The 12,597-nt window shown below is 62.4% G+C and overlaps 1 protein-coding gene across 1 annotated transcript; it reads right to left on the reverse strand.

Annotated features, from left to right (window-relative positions):
• Positions 1 to 858: 858 nt before the first annotated feature.
• IHH (Indian hedgehog signaling molecule) lies at positions 859 to 11,922 on the reverse strand. Its single transcript, XM_040069780.1, is given in 4 exon segments — positions 859 to 2,465; positions 2,467 to 2,810; positions 5,771 to 6,032; positions 11,620 to 11,922. Coding segments are annotated over 4 exon segments (1,227 nt in total). The 3' UTR covers positions 859 to 2,147.
• Positions 11,923 to 12,597: the final 675 nt, after the last annotated feature.

A 12,597-nucleotide genomic window follows, 5' to 3' on the forward strand; every position in this document is an offset into this window, starting at 1 on the left:
TGGGAGACCATGGCAGGGCAGCGTGGGGATGGGACAGGGTGTGTACAGAGATCTGCGTGGGTGGGACAGGTGTGGGGAGGTTCTGTGGGGCTGCTGGACTTTCCTTCTGCCGGCTTGGTGATGCAGTAGAGGGAGGAGAAGGCTAACAAGGGCTGAGGAACAGCGCTGACTAACACTAGTGACACTGGAAACCTGTCTACAGGATACAGGCTCCATCCTCTGGATTAGTGGGTGTTGTGGTGATTGGGGGTGGTACCGAAGGATGGACAGGTACTGAGGTGGTGAGTCCAGGCTGGGATGGGGAGGTATCCCTGGCAGTCCCACAGTGGCTGTTCCTACTACATCCTGCCCCACTTGCCCTAGTTTCCAGGTGGCTCTAATGACTGTTTGGTGCCATGTAGACCGGGCCAATCCCACAGCTTCCAGTTGCCCACCTCCCCTGCGTACGGATGGAGTAGTGAGGAGAGAGATGTCATCCCTCCTGGTGGAGGCCACCGGGGTGACCAAATCTCACTCCTAGAGAAGCACATGATGCCCTCTAGCCGTGCTTGTCCTTTAACTGTGGGTGCAGTAAGCACCCCCGATCCCTGCCTGCCCTCCCTACACCAGAATTCAGAGCTCCTGACAGGGAGACAATGGATTTATTGGGCTGCGTCTCCAACCAGGAGAGGTACATCCAGTGAAGAGACAAAAATACACCTGCCATCGGCCACGCTCACGCTCCCTCACTTCATTCTGGACAACAATCACCACAGAAGCTGTGTTTTAAAATAATCTTTAAATAATTTTTGCTTTTTGTTTAAAAAAAAGAAAAAATCCTCCCCCCAATCAAACGATTTCCCACCCCCACCCTGCACTTCTGCCTCACCCTGCACGCGCCCACACTGCCTCCCATCTATGGTACATACAAAGAGCAGATAAATAAATAAAGACGCGTGATGCTACAGGGGGGACGTGGGTCACAGCCTCCCTCAGCCCCCTCCCCTCCACTTATGTGGAGCTAGGGGAGGCTGAGGCTCTGGCTGGGATTTGGAGTGGGGGAACTGTGTCTGCAGCTCTGGTGGGACTCTCCCCAGGTCCCAGGAGTGGGTGAGCAGCAATGAATTACCCTGAGGGTTTGGGGTACTGCGGCTTGGGGAGGTCAGGCCAGCCAAGGTCTGAAGCTTGAGGAGCTTTTACAGCTTTGGGGTGGGGAAAGGTTTTTGGGCTGAGCCAGTTCAAGGCCACATGCTGGGAAGGTTTTTCTCCTCTGCCTCTTTCTTCAGGCTCTGGCAGGCTGGGGTGGGAGCCCTGACTCTCCCCACCCCTGCTCCTACCAGCGTGTCTATGCCTGGCTGGTGTTTGCACCCTTCTGCCCATGTGTCTGCCTCTGCAGCCCCTCTTCCCAGCCAGAGCACCCCATGCTGTCACAGCAGCCCCAAAGGATGCCCAGCTGGGTGGCTCTGGTGCTGGCTTTGGGGAGAACTCGGCACCTCACTCCCAGTCTCTCACTCCAGTGGCATTCGTGTCACCAAGTCGGAGGTCTCATGCCAGAGCTGTGCCAGACCTCCCCCCACCCCCGGCTCATCTGGGGTGTCCCCTGCACCTGGGCTAAGGACAAGGCACAATCCCAGTAGCTGGGTCACTCTTTTTCCAGCTGCCACGTCCCAGAGGTGGAAATAGCACTGCCCGCCTTCCCACCCAGGCTGCCTAGCAAAGGGCCCTGGGCCCTTCCTCTGGGTGCAGACAGGCTGGGAGCCCCGGTGGAGCAGCCAGGGCTCTCTCCTCTTCCCCCTCCCACTCGCCTATCAGACCTCCATCAGCTAATTCGGCACACGCGCACGCACACACACACACACACACACACACACACACACACATAGCAGCATGTGGATCCAGCCGGGGGCAACCCGCTGTCCCGGGGGAAAACCCTTCATGCCTCCCTCCTGACCCCAGGAACAGGGGGTGAGGAGGGGGTGGTGAACATGGAGGAGGCACACCACGGAGCTTTGGTGCCCCACAACCGGGAGGTGGCCGTACCCCGAGCAGGCGGGGCCGGAGGTGGCTCCCCATGGGCACCCAGCTTTGGGAGGGGGTGCTGGCCCCCGGCGTGTCACCCTGCAGCCACCACCTCCACCAGCTGTGCTGGCCGGGGCTGTGCTGCACCCTCAGCTCTCCGCCTGGGATACCCCCAGTGGGTGGAAGCTATCGGGGGGCAGGAGCAGCCTGCCCAGGCGGTAGAGCAGCCCTGAGTACCAGTGCACACCGTCCCCCTGCGCCCCTGGCCACCCCACCAGGCTGTGGTAGAGCCGGAGCGGCCAGAAGGCCAGCTGTGCCAGCTGCTGGTCCTGCACCAGCGCAAAGCACGAGGCCACCACGCCGTCCACCACCAGCGTCCCGTGGCGTGTCAGCGGGGCGTAAGCTCCCACGTCTCTCCGGTCCCACACCCGCACCACTTCAGCAGGCTGCAAGCCGCCCCCCCCCAGCCACCACCAGCACGAAATGTCCCGGGCGCACACGGCTGGCAAAGATGGGACGGAAGCGGGCGGCGGGCGCCGAAGCGTTCTCCGCCACAAAGAGCAGGTGGGTGGGCGTCAGGACCAGGCGCCGGGGCGGCTCCCGTGTCTCGATGACGTGGAAGGTGGCGAGGGCACGGGGCTCCTTGTCCAGGAAAGCCAAGAAGTCACTGTAGGTAGGCCTGCCAGCCCCGTCCATTGCCAGCACTCGCTGGCCTGGGCGCAGTGCCCACAGTGGCGTCTGGGCACCGTCCTCCAGCGTTGCCAGTGCCCGCCCGGGAAAGCAGCCGCCCGTCTTCGCAGCGGCTGAGTGCTCTGCGCAGGGAGAGAGAGGACAGGAGGGTTACCCGTTAGCCACACCCTCAGCGCCGCGTTTCCACTGCGCGTAGACGCGTTCCCGGTTTGCCCAGCGTAACCCTGCCCCGGCAACGCCAATGTGGGCTTGTCCCCTATGCACCCCCGGCCGCCAATCTCCCCTAGGCACCTCACCCCCCAGCCACCATGTCACCTGAGGTGGCACCTAGGGACTCCAGCATGGTCCCAGGGCATTGAGCCTGCTGTACAGAGCCAGGTCCCAAGCTCCAAGCCCCAGAATAGGCAGGGGAAGCGGGACACAAGCACAGCCTGAAGGACTACCAGGGGGCACCTGAAGCTTGAAAAAGCAGAGGCAGAGCCCGGACACGGTGGCAGGCTGAGGAGCAGAGTGCCTGGTCTCACTCTACATACCCCCACAGCATCCCTGTTCCCTGCAGGGCTGGTCCTGGGTACTGCTTGGGAGGATGCTGCAAGGAATGGTGCAGGATGCCGCACCCTTTCCCAGAACTGCAGCGCCCCTCCGCCCCATGCAGCAGTCCTGCTCCCTTCGCCCACCTGCTCCCCCCTGCACCACCAATGCCAGCCAGCTCCTGCTTCTCTGGGTTGTCGGGAGTTGTCACAACCTGTGGCGATCATCGTGAAAAAGCTACCAGCCCCCTGGGTAGAGCTTCCCTAGTGATTGCCACAGGGTAAAGGACACAAACTCTTTGGGCTTTTCTCCTGGAATAGTGGCACAAATCTCCTACCCCTCCCCAGATGAAGTGTCACCAAGGGCCCATTCTGGCACTTAGCAAGGGAACCCTGGCTTCCCAAGGAATGGTGGTTAGCTACCCCAGCAGCAGTGCTCCCCAAGGTCCCAGCAACTCCCATCTTAGTGTCTATATGATACCCTCCCACCCTCTGCCAGTGGCGTCTCACCCCAGGGTCCTGCTCCTAGCTCTGCACAGTTCCATGCTTGAGCTCTAAGCCCACTCTCAGGGCCCTCTCCCAGCTCTCTCATCTAATTCCTGAATGTCCCCACCCAGATGGCACTGCCCCCATCACTCCCCAGGTTTGGGCAGAGCCAAATCCCAGCCCCCAAGCCCATGAAGAGAGGCATCCATCTCTGGGACAGAATCCTTTTATTGCTCAGATGAGGTGCAGTGTCTGCCCTGTCCTTGCCCCAGAGGCCAGGGCCCAAATCCTGCACCCTGCATCCCCTGGCAGGCAGCAGAGCCATGGGGAGGGGGTGCAGGAGGTGAGAGGGGGTGAGAGGGGTGCCTGGCAGAAGTGGAAGGTGTAGGTGCTGGAGGGGTAGGTGTGTGCGGGAAAGGACCGAGAAAAACACAATACATACAATAGGCCATGTGGCCATCCATACAAAAATAAAAGCCATTTACTAAGAGGCAGGGGCAGCCCGGCTGCCCTCTGTACACAGTTTTGAGGGGATCAGGATGTGTACCCCACAGCCTCCACCACACAACCTTGGGTTGCCCATGGCCTTGGGGATAAATATATGGGACCCAGAGCCCTGAGGAGCTGCTGCAGAGCGAGGGGAATAAGACCAGCCTCTAGAAGCCCTTCAGGACCTCGGGGCCCCAGTCTGCTGCTTGGGTTATGGCATCCCTCTTCAGTTGGTCAAAGGGGAGCATCCCAGGATTCAAAAGCCTCCGTCTTTCTCCGGGGGCACGGCCCCACTCCTGTGGCCAGCCTCATGGCTGTGGGGTCATGGTCCTTGCTTCGGAGCCTGGCCCCACTCCTCCTGCCAGCCCCACAGGGTGCCCCAGGGCACGGGAGTCCTGGTCCTCCGGCCACGTTTTGTCCCTCTTCTTCAGGGGTGCATCACTCCCTCTCTGCGGCGCGGTCGCCCCACGTCCATCGCCGGCCGGCGTTGTGCCCGTCCTGGCATCAGCACGGGGAGCGGGTCAGCGCGGGGGGCCCGCCTGGCGTCTGGGGGCGTCGAGCCGCTGGCCGCGGGCTAGGGCAGTAGGACAGGCACAGTGCGGTGGGAGCCGACCCCGGGGACGAGAGACGCGGGGCGGCACAGGCACACCGGCCCCGGCCCCGGCCCCGCCGCGCGAGGTGCGGGCACCCTCCGTGCCCGCCTGTGCGAGGGCTCCGTGTGCCAGCAGCCGCCGAGGCTGCTCCGTGTCCCCGGCAGCCCCGCGCGGGCAGAGCCCTCCCCGGCCCGTGCGCCGCGGGCGCGGAGCGGGGCCGTGCGCGGGGCGCTGCTGCCCTCTGCAGCCCGCGGCCGGCGCGGCCGCTCCCGCGGGAGCCGCATCCCGGGCACGGCGGCTTCAACCGGCCCGCGGCGGGGCTCGCACCCCACGCAATCTCCTCCGGACCACGGGCAGCGCCTGAGAGCGGCTCCTCCCCGTCCTCCAGCCCGCCGCCCCAACGGCACCGCACAGGAGGAAGCGAACGCCACCAGCGACGACAGCACCCCTGAAAGCATCGCCCGGCTCCGCTCCCCGCTGCAGATGGTGCCGCGCAGCCAGAGCTGATCCCCTGGCCTGTCCCTGCCTGGGTGTCCCTGACCCCATCCCTGGCCATGCAGGGATGCACAGACGCTGCTGCCACGGCAGAAGCTCAAAAGCAGTCAGCAGTGGAGCGGGGCAGGGCTGGATGAGGCTGAGCGTGGGCACTAAAGGGGAGAGGCAAGGGAGACAGGTGCAATGGACGTAGAGGAGGGTTAGGCTGGGGGTGAAAAGGATGTGGGCTGAGAAAAGGAGGAGGATAGAGAGGGTGGGTCAAGATGTAGATCTGTGGGAGCCATATGGGGAATTTGCCCCATTGTACTGGCTGGCCACAGGTGTATGACTCACTCCCCACCTGACTGTCTGCCCCAGATAGGGAAATCAGGATGCAAGAGCCGGCATCCCCAGCAGGAGCACCCCACCCAGCCAGCCAGGCTCCCCGGATGCACTGCAAGAGATGGTCTGCCCCCCAGCTCCGCTCACTGCCCCCCAGCCCAGACTTACCTGACTTGACGGAGCAGTGGATGTGTGCCTTGGACTCGTAGTAGACCCAGTCGAAGCCAGCCTCCACGGCCAGGCGAGCCAGCATGCCGTACTTGTTGCGGTCCCTGTCCGAGGTTGTGATGTCCACGGCCCGGCCCTCGTAATGTAGTGACTCTTCTGAGTGGTGCCCATCCTCATCCCAGCCCTCTGTCACTCTCAGCTTCACCCCTGGCCACTGATTCATGACAGAGATGGCCAGGGAGTTCAAACGGTCCTTGCAGCGCTGTAAGGTAGAGGGACAGAGTCAATGAAAGTTTTCTGGAGGGACCAGTTATCTGCCGGGTCAGCAGGCTGCATCCCACCATACTTCCATTAAGCCTCCCTGGGCCCTCAGGACTTTGGGGCTCGTCCAGCAGAGAAGATCTGAGAGCGTGAGGTGCCTTGTCTGTCCCATGCTCTCCAAACTCCCGGCAGAGCCTGATACCCCACCGCTGGGCAGAGGAGTGCGCACCCAACAGGGCACCCTTCTCCTCCCTCTCTCCCCCATTTCCAGGCTCATTTGAGAGCCTGCTGGGCAATGCAGCCTGGGCTGGGCTAAAACACCGTTTTTGCTCACCAGACACCTGCCCTGTGCTCACTCTACCCCAGCAGTTCCATTATGACAGGAGAAGGATACAGGAGCTTCAATCCTGCTGCCTCCTGGCTGGGAGGAGGTCCCAGGGGCCCTAGGGCTGTCTCCAGGCACAAATGAAACAACCTGCCCAGCCCTCAGCACAGCTCTGCTTGGTATGGCTCCTCTAGTCCTGAGTAAAAAGGACACAGCACTGGGCAGCCTCACAGCTTCAGCCAGCCTCTGCTCCTGTGGGAAGTGCCAAAGCTGCCCAAGAGCTCTGCTGTGCTGGGACAGAAAGAATGGGAAGTCTTCACCTCTCCGCACCACAAGGGCTGAAAAGCCTGGGTTAAGGAACAGCAGCAGATCCTAAAAGCCCCAGACCTCATAGCCACAGAGGTCACACATGCACGTAGGTGCCTGTGGCAGTCCTCCCCAGCAAGCAGAGGGACGTCAGCCCCAAATGCCTGTTTCACAGTCCTCCCAGCCTTATCCTGCCCTGCCCTGCATCCCCCAGCTAAAGTTCAGGAAAAGACCAAAACTCTGTGTGCTTGACTTGCAAAAGTACAGCCCCAGCTTCTGGTCCCTTGCCCTGCTGCTAAATGGATGGAGGAGAGATAGAAAAGGTGTAGGAAAAGGAATGTGGGAGCTTCTGCAGAAAACTAGGTGAATGGAGTAGGGCTGTGCAGCCCAGAAAGGAGACTCTGTGAGGTCCTGAAGAATCACAGAATTCAGTGGGTTGGAAGGGACCCATAGGATCAAACTCCTGGCCCTGCACAGCACACCCTAGGAATCACACCAAGTAAACTGTATAAAATTTAAGGCAATTTAAAAGAGACAAGCAGAGACTGGGGTGTTTTTACACCGGCTCCAAAGGCTGAGGTTCACAGCTATAGGTACAGCTGGTTCTGAGGCACCTAGCTGGATCAGGAGTCCCATTGCCACCACTCAGTCCTTGCTGGGTGGGAGAGCCCTGCCTCCACAGAAGTAAAAGACTCCAGTGGTCCTCTCACTGCTATTCCCCAGGAAACAAGGAGTCCCATACAATCAAGGCAGAGGACAGAGCATTCATGGTCATGCACAAAGCCAGTCCTGGGAAGCATTAAATGAAATGACTGGACAGCAGCTTGAAAACCAGCCACTGCTGGGGACATTTTTGCACGATGCCCAGCTCAGTACTGGAGCTCCCCACCATAGTATGTCGTGGGTCTTGAGACAGTTACAGCAAGCATGAGCCAGGGCTTTAAGACTTGGTGCTGGCTACATCCCCAGCCTCAGAAATGCCCCAACACTGCTTCTACAGGGACCAAAAATGTATGTCTTCACCCTATCCCCACCCTATCCCCAAGCACCTGCTCCCATCCTAGGAAGATGGACGCTGCTGCTCTTGAGGAAACCTGCTCTCACTTGGCAGGGTCCAGGCCCTGGGAAGGGCAGTGCCAGGCAGGCCTTTGCCCCACATGAGGTCTGCCGTCATCCCACAGCTCCCTGGGCGTGGGGAGATAAGCCAGGAAGGTGCTGGACAAACAGCTTGCTAGGTGAGGGGAGGAGGAATAGGGAGGAGAGTGACTTTTGTCCCCGTCCAGCACCACCGTGGTGCCACTTGGCACGTGTGACAAGCTGTTCCCAAGGTGCCCAGCCCCACCGGCACCCCACAGTAAGTGAGTTCAGCACTGGAAGCAAGGAGGGAATCCCCTGCATCCCCCAGCCGTCACTTCAAGCATTCCCATGCCATCACCATGCCAGCACCCTGCTCTGGGCACCCCTCCGGCCCTCACCGCCAGCTTTTCTGTCCTCCAGGGGCACCCTGCGCGCACAAAAACAACGAGACCGTGCAAGCCTTTTCCCCCAGGCAGGGACAGCGCCCGGCAGAGGCCGGGAGCGCCCCGTGCCCGGCTCTGCCGGTGCCAGCGGCGGCCAGCAGGTGTCAGAGCGCGGGAGGGGACCGGCGGGGACCCGCAGGGACCCGCAGGGAGCAGGTACCGATGGACAAGGACCAGGAGGCACAGGCAGGTCGGGGGGGGAAGCGGGTACTAACGGGTGGGGAACTGGTGAGCAGGGCAGCAGCGGACGAGAAACAGCCATGGATCGGCAGGGAAGAAGCAGCTATGAGGAGGAAACGGACAGGGATGAGCGAAAATGGACAGGGAGCACGCGGTGATGGGCAAGGCTGAGCAGGTGGGGATGCGCAGGGAGCAGGCACAGGAGGCAGAGAGAAGACAACAAAAGACAGCTATGGACAGGGATGGGTAAGGAGCAGGCAGCGATGGTCAGGAAGCACACGTGAGCTGCAGGAAGTAGGCAGGGATGGGCACTGCCTGCCCAGGGGCTCTGCTGCCTGTATGAACAGGTAGACAGGGACCAGAAAACTCGTAAACATGGGCTGTCCACGGGCTCTATGTTTGATGGCGATTGCAGGGAGGGCACAGCTTGTCCCTGTAGTGGTGCAGATCACCGGGCACTCCCAGCGCACATGCAGAATGGGGCCGCATACAACCACACTAAGCTGGTGGCTCTGCTGTCCCATGCACCTCGTGGTGAAGATCACGGGGATGTTGGGCTGGGCTGAACAAAGGACTTCTACCCACCTTCTGCCCAACTTTTGCATCTGCCTTTTTGTGTCCATACCGGGGACAGAACCATGTGGGGCAAGCCAAACCACTTCAGGGAAGGCAGCAGGGCAGAGCTCCAAGATGGAGTGCAGTCAGCAGGGACCCCCGGCTCATCTCAGGGGAAGTATGAAAGACACTCAGGTGTGACCACAGTCTCAGCAGAGGTGTTGTGAATGGAGCGTGCTTGGCCACAGCTACTCCCATGTCCAGAGCCTGGACAGGAGAAGAGGGGTCTCACTAGCATCTTCTCCTGAAGTGAGGTTTCCCTCAAAGGAATCCAAAAGTCCTACCCCAGGGTCGTCATGAGAGATTCCTCACCACTGCATGGATGGTCTGTGTGTCAGTTGGACAAGCAGTGGCTGCAAGGGATGTTGGCTGGGGTGGGGAGAGGCTGGGTTTGGGACTCCATGGGGGCAGGGGACCCATGGCATTCCTGGGCCAGGCTGCTGGGGAGAGGTGAGGCGGGTTCTGCCTCCAGCCTTATCTCAGCACCTCCGAGTGGGACCAGTGAGAGCAAACACACTGGAATTCTTGAGGAAGATGAAACGATAAAGGAAAGGCGGGCAGAGAGCAGCACTACCCACTCCTCTAAGCAGGCGACATCTTCCGGCTGCCTGGGACACCCAGACCCTTGGACTTGGGGAAAGAAAACAGGTTTGAAGTGAGTCAACAGCAGTAAAAGCCAGCACTCTGGGGGAAGGGACAAGGAGTTGGGTCAATGGCCTTTCCCAACCCACAGCAACACAGGACATGGTGCCAGAGCTAGAGTTCCCATATCTGGGGGGATCTCCCAGAGCCAGGGGCCACAAGACAATCCCCGAGGGCTGTGGGGTGGCAGCAAGAAACCATGCCACCTCCACAGCATAAGGAACAATTCCTTGCAGAGCTGCCCAAGGCATGGTGGTACCCATCTGTGGATGGATGTGTGGTGGCCAGGGACCCTGCTGGAGTAAGAAACCTCATTTGTGCAGCCCAAGAAGAACAGGATGCTTCTAGGTACTCTGCCAACAAGGCAGTGGTACAGCATGAAATGTTAGGCTGGCACGTTGGACACAGAGATCTCCCTCTCCCAGGTGTGCTGAGGGGCACTGGCTGGGTTGCAGGAGGTGGTGGGAGCACTCTCGAGAGAAAACACAGCAAGAAGCGCTCTCCTGCCTCCAATGATGTCATCCACTTCCCTGATGCATGGCCCAGAGGAGCTCACTGCTTCCTCAAATATCCCGAAGCTCTTCCCCAGGGAAGGCAGGTTAAAGCCCAGCCCCAGGGCTCCAGTCACCAGCAACCACAACTTCTGCAACTCCCCAAGCTTGCTGCCTTGCAGGGGATCCCAGTCCCTCTGCTACAGTCCCCAGCCTGAAAACCAACCTGGACCATAGTCCCTGCCCTAAGGGACCTGCTCTACGGGCACACGGGGTTGCAGAGCTGTCAAGCCAGAACCCAAGAAACTTCTCCTCCCAATGTTATGAGCACCTTGGTCAGAAGCTACGGCCAGGGCCTCGCTCAGTGCCTACCATCATAACCACTCATGTTCACCCACCTGCCCGCCCCTGACGGGGGGTGCAGTGGTCAGAAGGGCAGCCCCAGCTCCCCTCTGCTTCCCCCAGGAGCTCGTTCAGGCTGTAACCCTGCTGAGGCTGGTGGCCAGGTTTCTTAGCAAGGCCGTGCGGCTCCTTATCTGCATTCCTGAAACCCTCAGGCATTCTCCTGGCAATATTAAAACACAGAGTAACCTTCGTCCAGCATCACCCCCCCTCCTCTGCCGTCGTCTGTGTCGTCCACCCCCCCATCCTTCCTGCCGGCCCAGAGCACTTGTAAGCTGACTGCACCACGGCATTTGCAGTAACAGGTTGTCCCCGGCCCTGAGCACAGCAAGCAGTTCTCACTGTGCACCCTTCACCATCCCACACGAGACATGCAGGAAGAGGGGACACTGAGGTTTTCAGTGTCAGATTGGGGACAAGGTCAGCAAGAGCACTCCCGGAGCCTACTCTCCTCCCTGCCAGCACACCAGGCTCCGGTCTGTCCCTCGGACCCAACAGGCCGGCTGCCGGCTCTGCCAGTGGCTAGGCAGAGTGGAGGGGCAGGGGCAGGATGGCTGCATGGGGCAGGGCGCTGCCTGACCAGCCCTGCTGGATCGAGGTGATGTGGGAGGATGCTGCCGGATCGGGGGCAGCGTGGCACAGCTCAGGGGCACTAGGGCTGGCTGCTGCCAGCTCGGAGTGCCGGGTTATGCCTGCCTGGGGACCAGTGGGACGAGTTGATGGCAGCAACGCAGGGCGTTCCTCAGAGTGCAGCCAGACGTGGATGCCACAGGCTCCAAGGAGCAGCGGGGCAGGGTGCTGCCATCTCGGGGGACAAGGTGCTGCCGGTTCCGGGAGCGGGGTGCTGCCGTCCCGAGGCGCAGCGTGCTGTCCGACGCGCACGGCGCAGCCGAAGGGACAGAGCTTTGCAGCGCCCGACGAAGGGAGATGCTCTCGCTGCACGCCGGCAGCCCGGACCCGGCACCGGGATGCCCGGGGCAGGACGGGGGAGCGGCGGCGCGGGGCCCGTACAGTCCCCGGAGAACGGGTGGCAGGGCGCTCTGGGGCAGCCCCGGTGCCCGCAGATGCCCGGCGAGGGGGTAGAACCGGGCGGCAGCGGTGCCGTACCTGGGTCATGAGCCGGTCGGCGCCGGTGTTCTCCTCGTCCTTGAAGATGATGTCGGGGTTGTAGTTGGGCGTCAGCTCCTTGAAGCGCTCCGAGTTACGCGCGATCTTGCCCTCGTAGCGGCCGCTAGCCCCCAGCGTCTTCTCGGGGACGTTGGGGCTGAACTGCTTGTAGGCGAGCGGGATGAGCTTGCGGGGCGGGCGGCGGCGGCTGCCCACCACCCTGCCCGGCCCGCAGCCGCGCACGGCCGGCGCCAGCAGCAGCGCGCACCCGCTCAGCAGCAGCAGCAGCCGCGCCGGCTTCATGGCGCGCCCGGCGGCCCCGGGGCGGCCCGGGGCACCGGTGGCTCCGGGGTCCCCACTAGGCTCGGCCGCCGCTCCCGCCGCCCGGCCCGGGGCTCCCCATGCGGCGCGCAGCCGGCGGGCAGGTGCCGGTGCCGGTGCCGGCGGCGGCGGCGGAGCGCGGCGGCCGCCCGGCGCGGGTGCGCTCCGGCTGCCCGGTGCGGCGAGCCGGCGTCGGCCCGCTCTGAGCTGCTGCGGCCCGGCGGCGGCAATAAATAGCGAAGGGCCGTTTGTTTTGGCAGGCGAGCGGCCGCTTGCGGGGCGCGGGGCGCGGGGCTCGGAGCTGCCGGAGCCCTCCGCGGTTTGCGCCTCGGCGGTCAACGCGGCGAGGCCGGAGCCGGAGCCGGAGCCGCCGCTGCCTCCGCTCCCCGGGCAGGAGTGAGAGGGGAAATTGAAGAGATCCGGGACCGGGAACCGCCAGGACCGCACCCTGCCCGTGTCCCAGCCTCCCAGCGCCCTCCCTCTCTCGCCTCCTCCCCGTGGAACCTGCCCCGGGCCGCCCGCAGCCTCCTCCCCCCCGCCGAGCCCCGCAGCCCACCCCGCCGGGGGTGCCCGCCGCCACCTGCCCCCCGGGGCGGCCCCGCCGCCGCCCCAAGGCGCTCCCGGTCCGCCGCGCACCCTCGGCCCCCCTTCGCGGGG

This window comes from Hirundo rustica, chromosome 7, assembly GCF_015227805.2.
Source record: "Hirundo rustica isolate bHirRus1 chromosome 7, bHirRus1.pri.v3, whole genome shotgun sequence".
Lineage (NCBI taxonomy): Eukaryota > Metazoa > Chordata > Aves > Passeriformes > Hirundinidae > Hirundo > Hirundo rustica.